Source organism: Anomaloglossus baeobatrachus, chromosome 1 (assembly GCF_048569485.1).
Source record: "Anomaloglossus baeobatrachus isolate aAnoBae1 chromosome 1, aAnoBae1.hap1, whole genome shotgun sequence".
Lineage (NCBI taxonomy): Eukaryota > Metazoa > Chordata > Amphibia > Anura > Aromobatidae > Anomaloglossus > Anomaloglossus baeobatrachus.
Genome location: NC_134353.1, coordinates 852,661,500 through 852,685,110, shown reverse-complemented (window position 1 = coordinate 852,685,110; position 23,611 = coordinate 852,661,500). Strand labels below are relative to the sequence as shown.

At 48.2% G+C, this 23,611-nt stretch overlaps 1 protein-coding gene across 3 annotated transcripts in view; it reads left to right on the top strand.

Moving 5' to 3' along the window:
- Positions 1–23,611, top strand: part of ANKRD31 (ankyrin repeat domain 31) — a 408,642-nt gene that overhangs the window by 232,751 nt on the left and 152,280 nt on the right. For all 3 annotated transcript variants that reach the window (XM_075342271.1, XM_075342267.1, XM_075342277.1), the window contains one exon: positions 15,513–15,568. In XM_075342271.1, the coding sequence (XP_075198386.1) occupies positions 15,513–15,568 (56 nt within the window). The remainder of the gene's footprint in view (positions 1–15,512; positions 15,569–23,611) is intronic.

Below are 23,611 nucleotides of genomic sequence, written 5' to 3'. Positions count from 1 at the left end.
TGCCTCTTAGTAGTGAGTCGCCCATAACTACCACTCTTCTTTTCTTTCTGGACGCACTGCTTGTTGCTCCTGAGTGCTTTTGAGTGTCTTTTGTTTCTGCTTTTGTTGACAAAGTAACTTCTTTTGTTGATACTGTGTCTTCTCCTGTAGAGACGGTATCATCCTGAGCTGTGCCATTTTCGTTCTCCAGCATGAGGGCTTCATATTGGTTGCTAAGCTGTGTGGGTGGTGCCGACCACTTGATCCGCTGGCTTCTTTTGGTCACATGTGTCCACTTTTCAGCCTCTGTATGTGTTCTGAAGCTTTTCTCACTTTCCATACCCTGAATTGTTGCTTCTGCCTCGTCCAAGAAGTCCTCATGTTCTTTAATTAGCTTCAAAGTTGCTATTCTTTCTTCCAGTCCCCGCACCTTTTCCTCTAAGAGGGCAACAAGTTTGCACTTTTGACAGGTGAAGTTGAATTTCTTGTGCGGCAGATCCGTAAACATGTAGCATGTGTTGCAGGTGACCATGTGGATTTTCTTCTCTTCCATAATGCTGATGTAGCGTATGACAGGCGAAAGTCGCGCGCCGTCAGGCGCGCGGTTTTGCGATGTCCTCAAACAGCGAGACCCGGCAAGTCCCAGCAATCGATCAGCTTACGGCGACTCTTCTCTTCTTAAACAGCTACAGTTATCACCACTATGAGATTGTGTTAAAACTATGCCACACTTATCTTCAGTCGCCTCCCTTTACTTCAGTACCTCGCACTCTCAGCACCTCGCTAGCTCTGGCTGGTTTATATAGTTCTACAAGGACTACTAGAAGCTGCTAGAAGCTTCTAGAAACAGGTGTGGCTAATACTACTGACTAAATCACTAGACACACTTTTTTTTTTTTTTTGATTCTGTAGTTCCTTGCTTACCAATACTCTTTTCCTGTCAGTCCAAAATACTCCAGGTTCTTTTGCTGGTTTGGGATCAAAATTTAGTCAGCTACAAGTAGTCCTTGAACTCGTCCTCTTCAGCCAATCAGGCTCGTATAGGTTTTTTATGCTTTCTCTGTTCTGTCCTCACTTCTTTCATTGTATGTGTGGCGCCCTGGACTAGCCAGGTCGTCACAGATAACACACAAACACCCCACCCCCATTAGACAGGGACACCAGCCAAACACAAAAACCCTTGTTGCCTCCCTCCAGGGTCTGATGTCCACACCAGGTGGGGCGGAGCCAAGCAGTTGGCTCCACCCACCGAGGAGTTCACAGGCCTGGAGGCGGGAAAAGTGACAGTTAAGTGTTGGAGTTCGAAGTGAGAGGAGTGAGCACTTGGGTGGCTGGGTTTGTGGCACAGGGACTGACAGCAAGGTTGGCAGGCGGTGGTGGACGTCTGCAAGAGTGGTGGAGCAACGCGGAACCGTAGGACCGGGGTCGGGCGTTGGCCCGCCGGTACCGACCAGGGAGCGAAGTGAAGCCAGCACACACAGGCAGGGCCATCGGACCCCGACCAGGCTTGTAGCCGCCGACAATAGTTAAATGCGAATGTGACCGGAACCCCAGGGGTTTCCTAACAGCAAAAGTCCCGATTGAAGGCAACCGCCCACACCGTGAGGGTATACAGCTACCGCCTAAGGCTAGAGACCCAAGGGCCAGCGCCTGCGGGCAAACGGGCTCCTCCGGTACCCATACACCGTTGAGCGGACTACCGTTGGGGATCCATAGTAGTCAACTGAGAACATCAAGGTGCAGGGAAAGACAGCTGCCATCACCTGTCCGGGGAAAGACACTGCAGACGGCTGCGGGACCCGTCCATCCAGCCGTTTGGTTTACCGAGGACTTTGTACATTTCTTACTGAGTGAGTACACACGTGCCATCCGGCACCGCGCCGCGCTGTCCCTGCAACCCTGCACCTCGCCAACCCTGCCTCCACGTCACAACTTCGGGCCCCGGGATCACCGACCCCTACCCACGGAGGGGGAAAACAACATCCCAGCAGCTCCCTACCATTGCTCCCGGGATCCCCGTCACCAGCAGCGGTGGTGCCCATCTTCACCACGACCCGTGGGTGGCGTCACGGACTAAATCCCCCAAACCAACCACCCCTTTCACTCACGGGCGAGGAGCGCCGCTCAAGTCCCCAGATCCGGCCCACCGCTCGAGCCACCGAGCAGCAGCCGCAGCAGCGCCGGACCCGAGCGTTAGCGAGAGCGCAGCAGCGACGGCGTCCTCCCCGCCCGCGACATATGTATCCTTCTACTGCAAATTAATGATTCTCCCTACTCCACCATTACTCCATTGATACCAACACTCAGCCATTCTCAGCTGGATAGGCCTGTCTGCTAAGGGACAACTACCAGAGGTTCACCCCAGAGGACTCTTCGTCTCATAGTGCCAGCTATTTTTTTTTCCTTCTGTCTCTCTCTACCATGTCTGACCCAAAAGAAGACAGTGCATGCCCACCTGCCAAGCCAACCTTGTCAAACACTTTTTCTGTCCCTCGTATCATGGGTGTGTCACAGGTGACACAGTCATGTGGTTTCTGGCCATAGAAGGTCACAGCGTTTGGCTGTGCAAAATGCTCTCTGACTTTCCATTGTTGGTGCTGTCAGTATTCAATATAATAGGTAGCTTTCCTGTTGGATTTTCATTTCTCCCCCTTTTGGACCCAGCAGGAGCTCGCCTTCCACCCAGCTACTGATCATCAGTATTTTCTTGGTGCTTAAATACCCCTTCCTTCCTTGGACTGGTGCTTGTGATATTATTCAGTTCATTCAAGCCGTGTTTGCAAGCAGGTAGTTTGTACTCACCTGTGGTATCGTTGCTGAAAACTTTACTGAAATTCTACCCGAGTCATCTGTGGATAGGTAGTTTATGCATTTTCCCCCTGTGTGTTCTCATTGTGTCTTCTCATTGTGTCTTCTCTAGTGTTTAGTGGAGTTGATGAAGAGCTCACCTCATCCGTTCCCTATTTAGAACCCAGCACTTGGGATACATAGAGTCAGGTACCCGACTCGGTGCATAGGTGTGGAACTTATCTAGGGTTGTTAGGGACCCCAGCGACCAGCAGTAGGTTTGGTCAGGGGTCACCGTTTTTCTCTTCCCTAGACACAGGGTTTCCCATCCCTTTTGCCATTCGCTTAGTAGTTCCCCGAACTTCGGGTGACATCATGTAATCATAGCTCTTTCACTCATCTGCTACTACTGTTGCTTTCTTTCTAGTAACCTCTTGCAGCCCTCGAGAGCTGTAGGTCTTCATCAGTCAGTAGCTAAGCTTACCAAAATGTCCCAGTCCTTGATTACTGTTTTGGACCATCAGCCTATCTCCTCTGCCTCCCCTAGTACTCTGACCACTTCTCAGGGTGATGCAGAAACAGAAGTTCCAGGCGGCACACAATCCTTCAAGGTGCACGTGTCCAAGGAAGGCATCCACAGTATAACTAATACAAAGGACCGGCACTCCAAATCTTCTGGAATATTTTTATGCTTTATTCCATCATGTCAATTAGGCGTAAAATAACGTGTTTCGGCTAGTAGTTAGCCTTTTTCACATCTATAGATTAAGTGAATGCACGCACATATATATACAAACAATTAGTGGATTACTTCCTTTGTGACTGACCCACCTATCTCATCTGCATATTAAATTAATTAGTTGAACAAATTTCCATATATGTTTCTCATTTCAATTAAATCAAAAACACACAGATTAACTGAGATGATGGTTCAGTCACAATTACACTGGATTTTAATATGTAAAGAAACCAAAGAAACTCAGACCAAAAAGCAGAGACCTCCCAGTAGGGCATATCGCACAAGCAAATTAAACATTGTTCTGACCACTTACCACATTGAGTCAGACAATCAAGCAGAGACCTATCAGTATGGCATAGACCGCAATCAAACCAGATACTACTGTGACTACTCACATGAGTTAGGGTACCGTCACACTTTAGCGACGCAGCAGTGATCCCACCAGCGATCTGACCTGGTCAGGATCGCTGCTGCGTCGCTACATGGTCGCTGGTGAGCTGTCAAACAGGCAGATGCGACCAGTGACCAGCCCCCAGCCAGCAGCGACGTGCAAGCGACGCTGCGCTTGCACGGAGCCGGCGTCTGGAAGCTGCGGACACTGGTAACTAAGGTAAACATCGGGTATGGTTACCCGATGTTTACCTTAGTTACCAGTGCACACCGCTTAGCTTAGCGTGTGCAGGGAGCAGGAGCCGGCACTGGCAGCGTGAGAGCTGCGGAGGCTGGTAACGAAGGTAAATATCGGGTAACCACCTTGGTTACTCGATGTTTACCCTGGTTACAGCTTACCGCAGGCTGTCAGACGCCGGCTCCTGCTCCCTGCACATTCAGGATTGTTGCTCTCTCGTTGTCACACACAGCGATGTGTGCTTAACAGCGGGAGAGCAACAATAAAAAAACGAACCAGAGCTGTGTGTAACGAGCAGCGATCTCACAGCAGGGGCCAGATCGCTGCTCAGTGTCACACACAGCGAGATCGCTAATGAGGTCACTGCTGCGTCACAAAAACCGTGACTCAGCAGCGATCTCAGCAGCGATCTCGCTGTGTGTGAAGTACCCCTTAGTCAGACCAACAAGCAGAGACCTCTCAGTATGATGTATCGCCCAAGTGATCCACATCTTATCCTGACCACGTCCCATCATGAGTCAGACCATACATCATAGACCTTTTAGCTGGGGTCTAAGGGGAAATCTTTTCTCTTTGTGGAGACCTGACAAACCAGTTCTGGCTGCCAGTGAGGAGTCTTAAAGCTGCAATGCTCCTCTGGGAAATTTTCAAAAGTGGCCCTTTAACGAGCCTTTTCATATGACTTAGGATTTAAGGATTTATTTCCCAGAGGAGCATTACAGCTATAAGATTCCTCACTGGCAGCCAGAACTGGTTTGACAGGTCTCTGCAAGAAGAAAAGATTTCCCCTTAAGCCTGCTTTACACGTTGCAATTTCGCAATATGCGATTTGCAACTCCCCCATCGTATGTGTGGCACGTTCAATTTGTTGAACGTGCCGCACAAACGATTAACCCCCATCACACATACTTACCTTCCATACGACCTCGATGTGGGCGGCAAACGTCCACTTCCTGGAGTGGGAGGGACGTTTGGCGTCACATCGACATCACCGGCCAATAGAAGCTGAGGGGCGGAGCTGAGCGGGACGTAAACATCCCGCCCACCTCCTTCCTTCCGCATTACCGGCCGGGAGCCGCAGGACGTAGGTAAGATCTGTTCATCGTTCCCGGGGTGTCACACACTGCAATGTGTGCTACCCCGGGTACGATGAACAATCTGACGTACAATTCATGAGGAATGTACGACGTACGTGCGATGAACGTTTTACCGTTCAATCGCAATCGCACGTAGCAGTTACACACTGCAATGTAACTTACAATGCCGGATGTGCGTCACTTACGACGTGACCCCGCCGACACATTGTAAGATACATTGCAGCGTGTAAAGCGGGCTTTAGACCCCATGATAGCTTCTCATACAGCCAGATCAGACCTCATACTTTGCACTAACGAGGGCAACCATCCCAAAACACCGTGTCTGCAAATTGAGGTTCTGATCTGGCTTAAATCCTAACATATAAAATAGGCTTGTTAAATGGCCATTTTTGACTGTTAGGATTGCTACTTGCAATAGGTGGCACTAGAGTTTGTCTCCTTCCTCCCGGAAGAGACCTTTTAGCTTGACATTTCACTCAAACAAGCCGAATGGTACATTGACAATTTCCTAAAGTTAGTCCAGCAAACTGGAATCCCTCAGTGTTGTGTATTGAACAGGCGGTCCAGTACTCTGACCACTTCCGATAGTGTCAGACCTACCAACAAAGGCCTCTCAGTATGATAAATCCAGCAAGCTTACTATAGTGTTTCTCTAAAACCAGCCAGAGTCAATACTTTGGTAGAAACCTATCAGCTTAGAGAAGTTCTCAAGTAGTTCAGGTAGCCTTCCTCCAGCTGTTCTTGCTAGTGGAGGATAACATGTGTTCGGATTCTTCTTCTGATGTTAACATGGATAATTCATCTAATTTGAGGAATATGGGCAACTGCCTCACTCAGCCATTCATATTACCTTGAAGTCGAAGGGCACTCTTAGATGCTTTGACCGCCATTACATTTTTCTTTTGTTGTTTCCTAGACCCCAGATCACCGGAACACATGTTTTTACGTTCAAGGGCTTGCCAAATCTTAGGCTACAAGTCTTCAGTTACTTTATGTGACTACAGCACTGTGAATTCCCACAACACGTGCTCTGCATGTTGTGATGATTCTCCGGTGTCATCGTCGGTAGCGGACTGCAAGTATGTAATGTGCATACATGTGGTCACATGTCGACTAGATGGGCTCAGCCTTTCTCAATACACTTTTCGGATATAAGTTAGTTGGCATACAATCCTGGGCTCTTGAAGTTAACAGAAGCTTTCCTCCCAAGCAACCATTGGATCTCCGAGGTATCCAACCTTCTCCACAGGCAAAGAGGAATGTGGTGATCTAGTTTCTTTCCAATCAAGCATCACCGAACCGTGGCATACTTATGGTGGAACTTGTAACAGACTTCCATGGTAGAGGTCCCCCATATTCTCAATTGGGAGGAGAACCAATCTCCTGTGTTTTTTTTTTTTTTCCGTTGTTAACATTCTATGAATAGACAACTAGTTTGCTACTGTATCAGTAGAGAATGGCTTTGAGTAGGAGAGTGGTGCTGTCATTCTGTAATCCAGCCTAAGACATTTTATGTTGACTTTTGGGAATTCTGGGCGTCGATCCATTTATCTAGTTAGAATCGTAGGGTTTTACAGTTTAGGTTTAGGACTTCTGTTCTTCAAAGTAGATGTTTCCCTGTGCCCCCGATATCATCCACATATACTTTTCAAGGTTCTCCTCTTCCACCCATATTAGGTTGGTTAGTTTTTACGTCATGGTTGTGTTGCTGTTGTTGCAAAATCCTCAAGACTCCCGGACAATGTATGATGTTTGAGGCCCTTCCCTTTTTCACACATTGTGAAAAATTTCTGCTGCAGATTTGGTTACAGATCCATGGCAAATCTTCAACGAATCCGCAAATAGACCCTGGGGCCAGATTTGGCTTGGAACCGATTTTTAGAGTCAAGGCTCTATCGTCTCTTTTCTATTTCAGAGATCTCCAGCTTTCAATTTTCAGGTCAAATCCTTCTGGTTAAGGCAATTTTCTCACCTCCATCTTGTGGGCCTTGGGGAGTTTATCGTGGTGCTGAATGCCTTACACTCTTCTCTATCAAGACCTTGTATTGTAGCCTTCCTCATTGTCATACTGTTCATCAGAGTGGCCTGTGAACTGGAGGCTGTCTCATGGTGCTCTGCATCTTCTGATCCCTCTCTAGGACAAGGAGGCTTGAGTTCAGTGCCTTTCTTTTTTCTCTAGGTATCCTACTATTTTTCCTGTTAATGTATAGGGTAAAGTATTTCCATTTATACCTCTCCATCCAATCCCATAGATTACTACATTCCTAGTCTGCTGCTTGGCGTTTCATCCACACATTCTTATGGTTTTCACAAGACACGTGTTTTTCCATCCGCGGATACAAGCCTTAGCAGGTACACTCTACAGTCAGCTGTGATTCAGCCTGCTATTTTATTGCTGCTTTTCTTTTTTGCTGTGTATACACTGTGTGCAGAATTATTAGGCAAGTTGTATTTTAGAGGATTTTTTTTATTATTGATCAACAACTATGTTCTCAGTGAACCCAAAAGACTCATAAATATCAAAGCTTAATATTTTTGGAAGTTGGAGTGTTTTTTTTTTTTAGATTTGGCTATCTTAGTAGGATATCTGTTAGTGCAGGTAACTATTATTGTGTAGAATTATTAGGCACCTTAATAAAAACCAAATATATTCCCATCTCACTTGTTTATTTTCACCAGGTAAACCAATATAACTGCACAAAATTTATAAATAAACATTTCTGACATGCAAAAACAAAACCCCCAAAAATTAGTGACCAATATAGCCACCTTTCTTTATGATGACACTCAACAGCCTACCATCCATAGTCTGTCAGTTGCTTGATCTGTTTACGATCAACATTGCATGCAGCAGACAACACAGCCTCCCAGACCCTGTTCCGAGAGGTGTCCTGTTTTCCCTCCATGCAGAGCTCACATTTTATGAGGGACCACAGGTTCTCTATGGGGTTCAGATCAGGTGAACAAGGGGGCCATGTCATTATTTTTTCATCTTTTTGACCTTTACTGGCCAGCCACGCTGTGGAGTAGTTGGATGCATGTGATGGAGCATTGTCCTGCATGAAAATCATGTTTTTATTGAACGATACCGACTTCTTCCTGTACAACTGCTTGAAGAAGTTGTCTTCCAGAAACTCAAAGCAAGAAGGCCTGCGGAGACACCATCACATGTTTCTCAACGCTGGCAGGAAACTAGCCAGGTCTTTCACCGGGAAGGAACAACCACGTGAAGGGCAGTCTCCAGTCAAGGAGACCACCTATGCCAAACGTTGATCCTGCCAGCGTTGAGAAACATGTGATGGTGTCTCCGCAGGCCTTCTTGCTTTGAATATTTCCCAGGGTGCATTGCTCTAGAATCACTGCGTTGAGAAACACGTGATGGTGTCTCCGCAGTGGTGGATGTTGATCTCCCTAAGGTCAACCATCCTTGCTCACATAGTCTTTTACTAGGCAATGCTCCCACTAGCCAGATTCCTACTCCACACTGATGAGGGGCAAGTACCCCGAAACGGCTGTCTGTAGATGGATACCATGTTTGGCATAGGTGGTCTCCTTGACTGAAGACTGCCCTTCCCGTGGTTGTTCCTTCCCGGTGAAAGACCTGGCTAGTTTCCTGCCAGCGTTGAGAAACATGTGATGGTGTCTCCGCAGGCCTTCTTGCTTTGAATATTTCCCAGGGTGCATTGCTCTAGAATCACTGCGTTGAGAAACACGTGATGGTGTCTCCGCAGTGGTGGATGTTGATCTCCCTAAGGTCAACCATCCTTGCTCACATAGTCTTTTACTAGGCAATGCTCCCACTAGCCAGATTCCTACTCCACACTGATGAGGTGCAAATACCCCGAAACGGCTGTCTGTGGATGCATACCATGTTTGGCATAGGTGGTCTCCTTGACTGGAGACTGCCATTCCCGTGGTTGTTCCTTCCCGGTGAAAGACCTGGCTAGTTTCCTGCCAGCGTTGAGAAACATGTGATGGTGTCTCCGCAGGCCTTCTTGTTTTGAATATTTCCCAGGGTGCATTGCTCTAGAATCACTGCGTTGAGAAACACGTGATGGTGTCTCCGCAGTGGTGGATGTTGATCTCCCTAAGGTCAACCATCCTTGCTCACATAGTCTTTTACTAGGCAATGCTCCCACTAGCCAGATTCCTACTCCACACTGATGAGGGGCAAATACCCCGAAACGGCTGTCTGTGGATGGATACCATGTTTGGCATAGGTGGTCTCCTTGACTGGAGACTGCCGTTTCCATGGTTGTTCCTTCCCGGTGAAAGACCTGGCTAGTTTCCTGCCAGCGTTGAGAAACATGTGATGGTGTCTCCGCAGGCCTTCTTGCTTTGAATATTTCCCAGGGTGCATTGCTCTAGAATCACTGCGTTGAGAAACACGTGATGGTGTCTCCGCAGTGGTGGATGTTGATCTCCCTAAGGTCAACCATCCTTGCTCACATAGTCTTTTACTAGGCAATGCTCCCACTAGCCAGATTCCTACTCCACACTGATGAGGGGCAAATACCCCGAAATGGCTGTCTGTGGATGGATACCATGTTTGGCATAGGTGGTCTCCTTGACTGGAGACTGTCCTTCCCGTGGTTGTTCCTTCACGGTGAAAGACCTGGCTAGTTTCCTGCCTGCGTTGAGAAACATGTGATGGTGTCTCCGCAGGCCTTCTTGCTTTGAATATTTCCCAGGGTGCATTGCTCTAGAATCACTGCGTTGAGAAACACGTGATGGTGTCTCCACAGTGGTGGATGTTGATCTCCCTAAGGTCAACCATCCTTGCTCACATAGTCTTTTATTAGGCAATGCTCCCACTAGCCAGATTCCTACTCCACACTGATGAGGGGCAAATACCCCAAAACGGCTGTCTGTGGATGGATACCATGTTTGGCATAGGTGGTCTCCTTGACTGGAGACTGCCCTTCCCGTGGTTGTTCCTTCCCGGTGAAAGACCTGGCTAGTTTCCTGCCAGCGTTGAGAAACATGTGATTGTGTCTCCGCAGGCCTTCTTGCTTTGCATATTTCCCAGGGTGCATTGCTCTAGAATCACTGCGTTGAGAAACACGTGATGGTGTCTCCGCAGTGGTGGATGTTGATCTCCCTAAGGTCAACCATCCTTGCTCACATAGTCTTCCAGAAACTGGCAGTAGGTCTGGGAGTTGAGCTTCACTCCATCCTCAACTCGAAAAGGTCCCACAAGTTCATCTTTGATGATACCAACTCATACCAGTACCCCACCTCCACCTTGCTGGTGTTGGAGTGGATCTCTCTGCCCTTTACTGATCCAGCTTCTGGCCCATCCATCTGGCCCATCAAGAGTCACTCTCATTTCATCAGTCCATAAAACCTTTGAAAAATCAGTCTTAAGATATTTCTTGGCCCAGTCTTGACGTTTTATCTTATGTTTCTTGTTCAGATGTGATTGTTTTTCAGCCTTCCTTACCTTGGCCATGTCCCTGAGTATGGCACACCTTGTGCTCTTTGATACTCCAGTAATGTTGCAGCTAGAGTTGAGCGATATTCCATTCAAACGGTTCGCGAATTTCAAATTCGAGTGATTTTGGTCGGTGTTCGAGTCGTTCGACGAACTCGAACAATTTGCTTCAAGTTCAGCAGTTTGAGTTACTGTTCGATAACGGCTCGATCACCAAAAAGCGTAGCTAGTTACTAGCTGGCTTTTCACTGTAGTACTGCGAGTCACTGTTAATAATGATATTATCAAAATTCAGCGTATAGTGTGCGGGGGGGACGGGGTTTAGATCAGTGCTGCTGCTGAATGCTAAAAGAATGGCGATCGCCATTTTTTTTTTCCTAACTGCGAGTACAGTGGGGCGGGCTAGGCTGTTAGTCAATCGCAGACACACACACACAGCAAAGTGGATTTTTGCCAGACAAGCAAGGGCATGTGTCATAGGCTGTGCATGTCACATGTCTTTGCCCTATAAGACCCGGCCATTTTCCCCATCGCCGCCATTATCTCTCTGCTGCGGGTGGGTGACAGTCACCGCTCCCGCTTCTGCTGGGGCTGTGTGCGCTATAGACATACAGTGGAATCTACACATCGCTTTAGGGATTAGGGACTACTTGTAATTTCAGCCCTTTTCAGGGCTACATTACAGCCGTTCATAGCCATTGTTGCTAGGCAGGTCTGTGCCAGCACTGTGCAGGGGTTTATATCACAGCGTCTGGCTACATCAGCTCAGGCACTTCCTTGGGGCATAGTTTCATTGTCAGGGATAGAAAGTGAGGCTTCCTCTGCTGACAAGCAAGCTAAAGCACCTCTGCATTCTACACACCTGCCCATTTTTGCTACACAATTTTTATTGCAAAAAGTGCAGGCATTTTTAGGGGCATAGTTTCTTTGTCTGGGATACTACGTTAGGGTTCCTCTGCTGACAGTTTTACTATACCACCTCTGCATTTTACACCACATCTCCATTTTTGCCACGCAATTTTTATTGCAAAAAGTGCAGGCAGTTTTAGGGGCATAGTTTCATTGTCTGGGATACTACGTTAGGGTTCCTCTGCTGACAATTTTGCTATACCACCTCTGCATTGTACACCACATCTCCATTTTTGCTACACAATTTTTATTGCAAAAAGTGCAGGCAGTTTTAGGGGAATAGTTTCATTGTCTGGGATACTACGTTAGGGTTCCTCTGCTGACAATTTTGCTATACCACCTCTGCATTGTACAGCACCTGTCTATTTTTCGAACGCAGTTTTAATTGCAAAATATGCTGCCATTTTTAGAGCCATACTTTAATTGTCTGGGATACTACAATAGGGTTCCTCTGCTGACAATTTTGCTATACCACCTCTGCATTGTACACCACATCTCCATTTTTGCTACGCAATTTTTATTGCAAAAAGTGCAGGCAGTTTTAGGGGCATAGTTTCATTGTTTGGGATACTACGTTAGGGTTCTTCTGCTGACAATTTTGCTATACCACCTCTGCATTGTACACCACATCTCCATTTTTGTAACACAATTTTTATTGCAAAAAGTGCTGCCATTTTTAGGGCCATACTTTCATTGTCTGGGATAGCAAGTGAGGGTTCCTCTGCTGACAAGAAAGCTACACCACCTCTGCATTCTACACCACCTCTCCATTTCTGGTACGCAATTGTAAACTGCAGGGAGTCCAGTCAATCTTCCTCTTGTCCCACCACCTGACTATAAATAATGTTTAGAGTATGCTCCAGCATGTAGATGACCGGAATTGTCATGCTGATAATGGGAACGTCAGCGCTAAACATCTTCGTCGACATTTGTAAACTGTGAAGAAGGGTGCATAGGTCCTTGATCTGAGAGCACTCCAGCAGCATGATCTGCACCACCTCTGGATCTCGTTAGCCCAGGCTATACGTCATAATGTATTGCAGCAGGGCTCGCCGATGGTGCCACAGACGCTGCAAAATGTGCAGATTCAAATTCCTGTGTGTCGGCACATCGCATTTCAGGTGGTGAACCGGCAGACCGAAAGACTTCTTGAGCGATGCAAGTTGTTCAGCTGCGGGGTGTGAACGGTGGAAGTGAGCACATAGCGAACGTGCCCTCTGCAGAAGGCTATGTAGGCCGGGATAGTGGTTTAAAAATTATTGGATAACCAGGTTGAACACGTGAGCCATACAAGGCACGTGTGTCACATTGTCACGGCGAAGGGCCGCACCCAGGTTTGCATCATTGTCGCACACGGCCTTCCCTGGCTGCTGGTTGAGTGGAGACAACCATTGATGAAACTCCGTCTACATAGCTAACTGTCCACAACTACTCAGCGGTGTGACTCACATTTCCCATACATTTCAAAGTAAAGAGTTGACCGCCTGATGGCGTTGAGCTCTGCTGCCAGCATAGTAAGGAGGTGTGCGGGATTCCTTGTTCATAGTTACAACGCGGGTGGCCTTAACAGACAGTATTAGAGCGGAGGTGGATGTCCGCGACGAGGTTGAGGAGGCAGAAGCAGTGAAGGAACTTCTATATACAGAGGAAGGATTGACACAACTCGTGGGGATGGCAAGAATTGTACAGCAGACCCTTCTCCGTCGCTCACCATAGTTACCCAGTGTCCAGTCAGCGACATGTAACGCTCCTGTCCATGGTGACTGGGCCAAGTGTCTGTAATGAAATGCATCCTGTCACACACAGAGTTTCACAAGGAAGCGGTGATGTTGTGTGCGACATGCGGGTGTAGCGCAGGCATACCTTTCTAGGAGAAGTAGTGGCGACTGGCCATCTGCTATTGGGGCACTGCAATGGACATAAGGTCTTTAAAATCCTCTGTGTCCACCGGGCGGAAAGGCAGCATTTCTCTAGCCAACAGCTTGCAGATGCTGAAAGTCAACCTCTTAGGCATGTCATGCCCTTCTAAAATCATGTAAAACACAGCCAGGGGACTCCAACCAGAGTCTCCCTTTTTTCCAAAAATTGGGCCCCGGACAACACTTAAGTGGCATCAATTGTCCCACAGATGCAAACTTAAAATGTTGATTTGCATGAAGCACTATCAAAAATCCACAAGCCTTTCGTCTCCCCAGGATGACACAGGGGTAGAAAAGTCCTTGTAGATCCATGATTTGTTCATCTTGGATCATTTAAAACATAGCAAGGGGACTCCAACCATAGTCTCCCTTTTTTCCAAAAATTGGGCCACAGACACCACTTAAGTGGCATCACTTGTCCCCCAGTTTCAAACTTGACATGTTGATTTGCATGAAGCACAATCCAAATCCACAAGCCTTTCGTCTCCCCAAGATGACACACCGCTAGAAAAGTCATTGCAGATCCATGATTTTTTCATCTTGATGAACGTTAGTCTGTCCACATTGTTACTGGACAGATGCGTGCGCTTATCTGTCAGCACACAACCAGCAGCACTGAAGACACATTCAGAGAGAACACTGGCTGTGGGGTACGACAAGATCTCCAAGCATAGGTGGCGAGCTCAGGCCATTTTTGCAGATTGGAAGCCCAAAATGAGCAAGGCTCCAGTTTCACAGTCATGGCATCGATTTTCATTTGGAGATACTACTACATCTGTGTCTCCTCCTCCTTTTACTTGTCCAGCTCTTTTGTTTCAGCATTAGTATATGTACTTGTCACTTTCCATGTGTTTGTGGTGTCTTGTGAGTTGTTTGTCACCTTTTGGACACCTTAGAAGGTGTTTAATCTGTTTGTATGTGTTTTGTGTTTGCCTGCCATTGTTTTCAATGGGGTTCAAAGGTGTTCGTCGAACGTTCGCCGAACTTAGCCGCCATTCGACGAACCGAACTCGAACACTAGGGGGTGGCTCAACACTAGTTGCAGCTTTGAAATATGGCCAAACTAGTGGCAAATGGCATCTTGGCAGCTTCACGCTTGATTTTCCTCAATTCATGGGCAGTTATTTTGCGCCTTTTTTGCCCAACACGCTTCTTACGACCCTGTTGGCTATTTGCCATGAAACGCTTGATTGTTCGTTGATCACGCTTCAAAAGTTTGGCAATTTCAAGACTGCTGCATCCCTCTGCAAGACATCTCACAATTTTGGACTTTTCAGAGCCCGTCAAATCTCTCTTCTGACCCATTTTGCCAAAGGAAAGGAAGTTGCCTAATAATCAAGCACACCTTATATAGGGTGTTGATGTCATTACACCACACCCATCCTCATTACAGAGATGCACATCACCTGATTTACTTAATTGGTAGTTGGCTCTCAAGCCTATACAGCTTGGAGAAGGACAACATGTATAAAAATTATCATGTGATCAAAATACTCATTTGCCTAATAATTCTGCACACAGTTTATCTTATTACCCACCCATAACTGCTTTAGGACATGCCTTGTTTCCATTTCCCCCATTGAAGCGACTGATAATAAGAGAATTTTACTACCCAATGTAAAATCTCTTTCTTGTAGCTTTTATTGGGGACACAGTTCCCACACTTATAGCCCTGATGGGATGTTTCAGTTCATTGTTTCCTTTGTGGCCTACTACTTATTCCTCAGTTGTGCTATTTATTGTTGTTGCATGCTATTCTACTACTTTCTCACTGCCTACATTACTACGTGCAGTGGAGGAGTCAACTTTTATAATGTTTAGTGTCTAGTGGCAACGGTCAACCATAGTTCCTATGTCCCTCAGTGAAGAGTACAAGAAAGATTTTATGGTGAGCAATACAAATCTCCTTATCTGCAGGGAAATAGCATTTCTGGACATAACCTTTTAAAGCAGCATGAATGAGGTATGGAAAATAAATGCACATGGAGAGAATAACCCTTGTAACACTCTTTTCCTGTAGTAAAGCGTGGGACGAAGAGAAAAAGTAAGCTTAGCCAACCTCATGAGCACACGAAGGTTAGTATCCAAATAAATTAACTCTTCCTTCAATGTAATTTGTAGAGATATAAGATTTAAACGACATGTTGGTAATGAACAGCCAATCATATTTGGACGACAGTGTCTGAAATTAGTGCAGAATGTAAAAACGTTGGCTATAATGAAGTGGAGGACAATGTAGAGAAATGGCCGTACCACTGGTTTCACAACCATATTAATATAACACCAAGCTAATAGTTTACATGAATTGTAGATTAGAGGGATCCGGCTACTGTTTATTATGCCACCCCTCACCGTAATCCCAGGAGTGTAGGATAAGTGTGAGGTTCTCGAGTGAAGGCCTCGTCTCCAGATCAATTTCTGGCTATCATAGCTTCTAAGATTAAACAGGACTCATCGCTGAAGAAATTCTAGCCTCCCTTACCATCTTGCTTCACACAATAATAACCTTCGAGAGTGGTGGTGTGAGGTCAATGGAACATCTATAGATGGACATCTGATTCGTAGCCCAGTGTCATGTAAGTGCCTTTTTATGTTTTGTGTAGACCCTGTTTGACACGTTAGGCTGGAAACACATCTATGCGAGTAAAATCGGTCCGAGTTGGCTGAAAAAAACTCGGCTGATTTTAGTTCACGTTAGGTCAGAGTGCAATGCAACTGCACTGCGATCCTGAGATTTTTCTCATGATTGCAGTGCGTGTGCAATGCGTGTGTGATCCGTGTGTGATCCTTTTTTTTTCTCAGCAGCTGTCATTTGCCATTCAGCTCTGCTACATGGCTGCTGACAGCAGCCACAGACAGCCATGTAGCAGAGCTAAATGGCAGATGACAGCAGACACAGACAGAGCCGCACGATCAGAATGAACTCGGGTGAACTTCACCCGACTTCATTGTCATGCCGCGGCTCTGTCTGTGTCGCGTCCTGATTAGCAGTCACCCGTGAAGGACTCACCGGTGACCGCTAATCTCCTGAGTGACTGAATTGAGCAGCGCGATTAGCGCTGCTGTCACTCAGGTTACCCGCGGCCAGATGGATCCTCCACCCGTGACCGCAACTCACCTGTGACTTCATCGCTGTCACTCGGGTGACTTGCTGTCACTGTTGGAGGATCCAGCGGTGGCCACGAGTTACCTGACTGACATCAGCTGATCGCGCTTCTCACCTCAGTTGCTGCGTGGAGGTGACAGGAGCGGCGGTGTCTTCTGCAGCTCCTGTCACCTTCATGTAGCAGAGCTGGAAGCGACACGGGACCTCCTTGGATTACGTCGGAAAAGGATGGGTTTTTTGAGTACTTAATAAAGTGGTGAACGAGGGTCTTTGTTACTGTTTATTATTTCAAATAAAGGATTTTTTCACTGTGTGTGTTTATTAACTGTAATTTACAGGTTAATCATTGGGGGTGTCTCATAGACGCCTGCAATTATTAATCTAGGATTTAGTGGCAGCTATGGGCTGCCATTAACTCCTTATTACCCCGATTGCCAACGCACCAGGGCAAATCGGGAAGAGCCGGGTACAGTCCCAGAACAGTCGCATCTATTGTATGCGGCAATTCTGAGCGGCTGCTGGCTGATATTGTTAGGCTGGGGGGCTCCCCATAACGTGGAGCTCGCCATCCTGAGAATACCAGCCTTCAGCCGTATGGCTTTATCTGGCTGTTATTAAAATTGGGAGGGACCGCACGCCGTTTTTTAAAATTATTTATTTATTTATTTATTTTACTGCACAGCATAGACACGCCCACCGGCTGCTGTGATTGGTTGCAGTGAGACAGCTGTCACTCAGCCTGGGGGCGTGTCTGACTGCAACCAATCATAGGTGCCGGTAAACCAGGGAATACGAGATTGAATAATGAGCGGCCGGCTTTTTCAAAAGACTAGAAGCCGCCAGAGCAGTGTGAACGCCATGCAGCGCCGCGTTGGTGATCGGGGATCGGTGAGTATGAGAGAGGAGGGGAGAGGGATAGACCGACATGGACAGAGAGTGAGGGACAGAGATAGTGACCGACAGACCGACCGACAGAGAGAGAATAGAGAATGAGAGGGAGAGACCGACTGACAGAGACTAGTGATTGACAGACATTGTGAGACATCACTCGTTTCCAGTGTTTTAGGAAACATGCGATAAATGTGTTTAGAAAATCGGATGTCACTAGGATGGTGTGAGTGCCGTTCCGTGACATCCGATTATTTACACGCTCCTATAGACTTGCATTGGAGTGACTCGCAGTAGAAACTCGCAAAAAAGCAGCATGCTGCGATTTTTTTCTCAGTCCGATTTGGACTGAGAAAAAAATTGCAAATGCGAGCTGAATCATTCACTAACATGTGTCCGATTCCAATGCGAGATTTTCTCGCATTGCTCTACTGCGAGAAACTCGCAAGTGAGAAGCAGCCCTTAGGCTTGGTATATGATGTCCAATTTCATTTGCAGTACAGAATTACAAACCAGTGGTATGGCCATTTCTCCAGTATCCCAGTAGCCTTTTATCAATGTAATAACGCCAAGTCACAACTTGTTTGTGCTACTGTGTGCAGACCGCAAGGTCTAAAAGTTCTACCTTGGCCTGCAGTGTCTCTGGATTTGTCTGCCATTGAGCACATCTGGAACATCATTGGTCCCAAATTCAAAAGGAGCTACAAGCAGCAGATCTTGATGATTTGTGTGCATTTAACATCTGCATGCCCAAGTACATTTCCTCAGACAATCCTTAAAGGGAATCTGTCACCAGGATTTTGCACTGTAAGCTGAGGACAGCATGCTGCAAAGGTTAAAAAATTAAAAATATCTATTTCTTTTTTCTCTGTGCCTGCTATTGTTTACTCATACTAAAGGGTTTATTGCTCTGTGATTAACATTGGTGTAACTCCTCTGCACAGTGCAGAGCAGACCCGCACACCCTCTGCTGTGATTGACGCCTCACAGTCAATGCACAATCTCTATTGAGAGCCTGGTGTGGGTGGGGACAGCTCCCAGCTCTCCTACACTCAATTCTGAGATAAAGTCAGAACAGCTGCATACATTGATCTAAGATAAACATGGTTAGTTTCTAAATCTCTTTGCCTAAATTATCCTGCTCTCAGATGAAGTAACAAAAAACCTGGTGACAGATTCCCTTTAATAACTTAATTGACTGCATACCAGGGTGTGTAAGTGTCGGCACTTTTGCATGTGGAGCTCATACTCAATACTGAATAAATCAAGATGTTTTGAAATTTTGTTTCCATTTTTTCTTTGTTTCTTTTTCTTTGCATATCAATAACATGTCTATTGTTATGTGATCTCTATGATTACACAACTTTTTGTTCTTGGTGTTGTTACAGTTTCAGTGTTGAGGAATATATATAATATGTATATGTGTGTGTATATATATATATATATATATATATATATATATATATATATATATATAGATATATATATATATGTATTATATATATATATATATTTTTTTTTATATATATTATATATATAATTAGAGAAAAGTGTAAAGAAACCCCCTCAGAAAGTACTACTAAAATAAATTTTTACGTTTTGTTTTTTTTTTTTAATGGGGAAGGACTAGAAACAGTGTTTTCAGACTGTTGGCATCTTTCTGTTTCTTTGTCGCTCCATTGGGAGACCAAGACAATTGGGTGTATAGCTTCTGCCTCCGGAGGCCACACAAAGTATTACACTTTAAAAAGTGTAACCCCTCCCCTCTGCCTATACACCCTCCCGTGCATCACGGGCTCCTCAGTTTTTTGCTTTGTGTTGAAGGAGGCACACATTCACTCAAGCTCCACATTTTAGTCAGCAGCAGCTGCTGATTATATCGGATGGAAGAAAAGTGGGCCCCTGACAGGGCCCCCGGCATGCTCCCTTCTCACCCCACTAAGTCGGCGGTGCTGTTAAGGTTGAGGTACCCATTGTGGGTACAAAGGCTGGAGCCACATGCCGTTTTCCTTCCCCATCCCTTAGAGGCTCTGGGAGAAGTGGGATCCTCACCGGTCATCCAGGCACTGGGACCGGGCTCCCTCCGCAGCCCCTGTGGGATTCTGACGGACAGGAGACTGAGTATCATCAGGGACAGGCCCTGCATCATAAAGGTACTCTGTGTCCCCTTGGGGACGGTGCATGGAGCACTTGGTCTCAGACGCTGCAGCGGCTGCTGTTTTTGTGTGAAGACCGGGACTACCGCGCCGACCGCGCCTGCTTGCCGGTCGCGGTATTAAATTTAGTCCCCGGCTTTTGCGGCCTAGTGCATTAAACTCCCGCCCCCGGGCCTGCCAGTCAGGGGTAAGGGCGGGACGGTCGGCCTGACGCCGACTGTGAGAGCTGGAGCATACTTTGGTGTCCTCCTCCCCCCTCACTCATCACTCTGGGGCACCAGATTCCCGCACTTTATTGATCACGCCCACGGCTCCCTCCTCCCCTTAGAACGCTGGCAGCCATGTTTTAAACACATTCTGTCGGTGGAGGACTTCTGGCTGCAGCTCTGGGAGACCCAAGGCAGGGAATCTGGTGGACACACACCGCTCTGGGCGGTCGGTAAGCCACACCGGTCACCCGGTGCTGGTCCCCCTAGGGTGCCGAACTGTATATATATATATATTATATTTGTATACATTTTCTAGGTTCGGCCGCAGTGTTTAGCCCTTGGCTTTATACCCTCTGTGATTACTCTCCTAGGAGAGAACAACATGTCGGTCACAAGGAGCAAGGGTTCCAAGACACAGGGCTATTTTGCAACCTGTACCTCTTGTGCGGCTATGCTACCTGCAGGTTCCACCTACCCTCACTGTGAGCAATGCTCGGGCCCTGGGGTACTCGCTCAGCCGGAGCCTCGGGCACTGGTGGGACCCTCGGCCCAGGCAGAACCGCCGGCCTCCCCTGTCCAGACAGCAGGGACAGAGTTTGCAGTTTTAGCTGAGAAACTCTCTGAGTCACTTTCACAATCCATGGCTCAGTCTATGGACAAATGGTCTGCTAAGATACTAGAAGCCTTACAGTCCAGACCGGCCCTTACACAGGCCCCGGGCACTGCGGGGTCATCGCCCCCAGGCCCATCTCGGTCTGCGCCGCAGCATGCTCCTGGGGTGGCCCCTACGTATCACGTGGAGGACTCCGGCACGGACCGTAGTCCCAGACCGGCTAAGCGGGCTCGCTGGGAATCTTCCCCGACTTCATCACGCTGTTCAGGGTCTCAGCTTGAGGACTCTCTGGAGGATGAGGCAGAGGTCGCAGCCCAGGGCTCTGACCCTGACGTGGCTGTCAATCTTGATACACCTGATGGGGACGCCATAGTAAATGACCTTATAGCGTCAATCGACCAGGTGCTAGATCTATCTCCCCCGCCTCTACCTGTGGAGGAATCGGCTTCACAGCAGGAGAAACACCAGTTTAGGTTTCCCAAACGTACACGGAGTGCTTTTTTCGATCACTCTAACTTCAGAGATGCTGTCCAGAAGCACAGAGCTTTTCCGGACAAGCGCTTTTCTAAGCGCCTTAATGACACACGTTACCCCTTCCCCTCTGACGTAGTCAAGGGTTGGGCTCAATGTCCCAAAGTGGATCCCCCAGTCTCTAGACTGGCGGCTAGATCCGTAGTAGCAGTGGCTGACGGTTCATCGCTCAAGGATGCCACTGACAGGCAGATAGAGCTCCTAATGAAATCCATCTTTGAAGCCACAGGCGCGTCTTTCGCCCCGGCCTTTGCAGCCGTGTGGGCACTCCAAGCTATCTCAGCTTGTCTGTCTGAGATTAATTCGGTCACACGTACCTCTGCTCCGCAAGTAGCGTCTTTGACTTCTCAGGCGTCGGCTTTTTCGTCCTACGCCATGAATGCCGTCCTGGACTCTGCTAGCCGTACAGCGGTAGCATCCGCCAATTCGGTGGCAGTCCGCAGGGCCATGTGGCTACGCGAATGGAAGGCAGACTCTGCTTCCAAGAAGTTCTTGACCGGTTTGCCTTTTTCTTGCGACCGATTGTTTGGCGAGCAATTGGATGAAATTATTAAGCAATCTAAGGGAAAGGACTCGTCCTTACCCCAATCCAAGCCAAACAGACCTCAGCAACGGAAAATTCAGGCGAGGTTTCGGTCCTTTCGACCCTCAGCCAGATCCCAATCATCCTCGTCCAACAGGCCACAGAAGGGCCAGAGGAACTCTTCTACATGGCGGTCTAAGTCACGTCCTCCAAAGACCGCCGGAGGCACCGTCTCCAAGGCGGCCTCCTCATGACTTTCAGCCTCCACAAACCGCATCCTCGGTCAGTGGCAGGCTTTCCCGCTTTGGCGACGCCTGGTGGCCACATGTCCAAGACCGATGGGTGAGAGACATTCTGTCTCACGGTTACAGGATAGAGTTCTGCTCTCGTCCTCCGACTCGCTTCTTCAGAACATCTCCGCCCCCCGAGCGAGCCGATGCACTTGCTCAGGCGGTGGACACTCTGAAGACAGAAGGAGTTGTGATCCCCGTTCCCCTTCAGGAACGTGGTCGCGGTTTTTACTCCAACCTGTTCGTGGTGCCAAAAAAGGACGGATCATTCCGTCCCGTTTTGGACCTCAAATTGCTCAACAGACATGTGAGCACCAGACGGTTTCGCATGGAATCCCTCCGCTCTGTCATCGCCTCGATGTCACAAGGAGACTTCCTAGCATCAATCGACATCAGGGATGCCTATCTCCATGTGCCGATCGCACCAGAGCATCAACGCTTCCTGCGTTTCGCCATTGGGGACGAACACCTTCAGTTTGTGGCACTGCCTTTCGGCCTGGCGACAGCCCCACGGGTCTTCACCAAGGTCATGGCAGCCGTGGTGGCAGTCCTGCACTCTCAGGGCCACTCGGTGATCCCTTACTTAGACGATCTCCTGGTCAAGGCACCCTCCCGGGCGGCATGTCAACACAGCCTGGCTGTTGCTCTGGAGACTCTCCAGAGGTTCGGGTGGATCATCAATTTCCCAAAGTCAAAATTGACTCCGGCCCAATCACTGACTTACCTCGGGATGGAGTTTCATACTCTCTCAGCGATAGTCAAGCTCCCGCTGGACAAACAGCGTTCGCTGCAAGCTGGGGTGCGCTCTCTCCTTCGGGCCCAGTCACACCCCTTGCGGCGCCTCATGCACTTCCTAGGGAAGATGGTGGCAGCTATGGAGGCAGTTCCCTTTGCGCAGTTTCATCTGCGTCCACTCCAATGGGACATTCTCCGCAAATGGGACAGGAGGTCGACGTCCCTAGACAGGAACGTCTCCCCTTCTCTGGCAGCCAAAACCTCTCTTCAGTGGTGGCTTTTTCCCACTTCTCTGTCGAAGGGAAAATCCTTCCTGCCCCCATCCTGGGCTGTGGTCACGACGGACGCGAGTCTGTCAGGGTGGGGAGCGGTTTTTATCCACCACAGGGCTCAGGGAACCTGGACTCCGACAGAGTCCTCCCTTCAGATCAACGTTCTGGAGATAAGGGCAGTGTACCTAGCCCTAAAGGCGTTCCATCGGTGGCTGGAAGGCAGGCAGATCCGCATACAGTCGGACAACGCCACGGCGGTCGCGTACATCAACCACCAGGGCGGCACGCGCAGCCGTCAAGCCTTCCAAGAAGTTCGGCGGATTCTGCTGTGGGCGGAGACCACAGCCTCCACCATCTCCGCAGTTCACATCCCGGGCGTAGAAAACTGGGAAGCAGACTTTCTCAGTCGCCAGGGCATGGACGCAGGGGAATGGTCTCTTCACCCGGACGTGTTTCAAGAGATCTGTTGCCGCTGGGGGACGCCGGACGTCGACCTCATGGCGTCTCGGCACAACAACAAAGTCCCGGCATTCATGGCACGGTCTCAAGATCACAGAGCTCTGGCGGCGGACGCATTAGTTCAGGATTGGTCGCAGTTTCGACTGCCTTATGTATTCCCTCCTCTGGCAATGCTGCCCAGAGTGTTACGAAAGATCAAGTCCGACTGCCGCCGCGCCATCCTCGTCGCTCCAGACTGGCCGAGGAGGTCGTGGTACCCGGATCTGTGGCACCTCACGGTGGGTCAACCGTGGGCACTCCCAGACCGACCAGACTTGCTGTCTCAAGGGCCATTTTT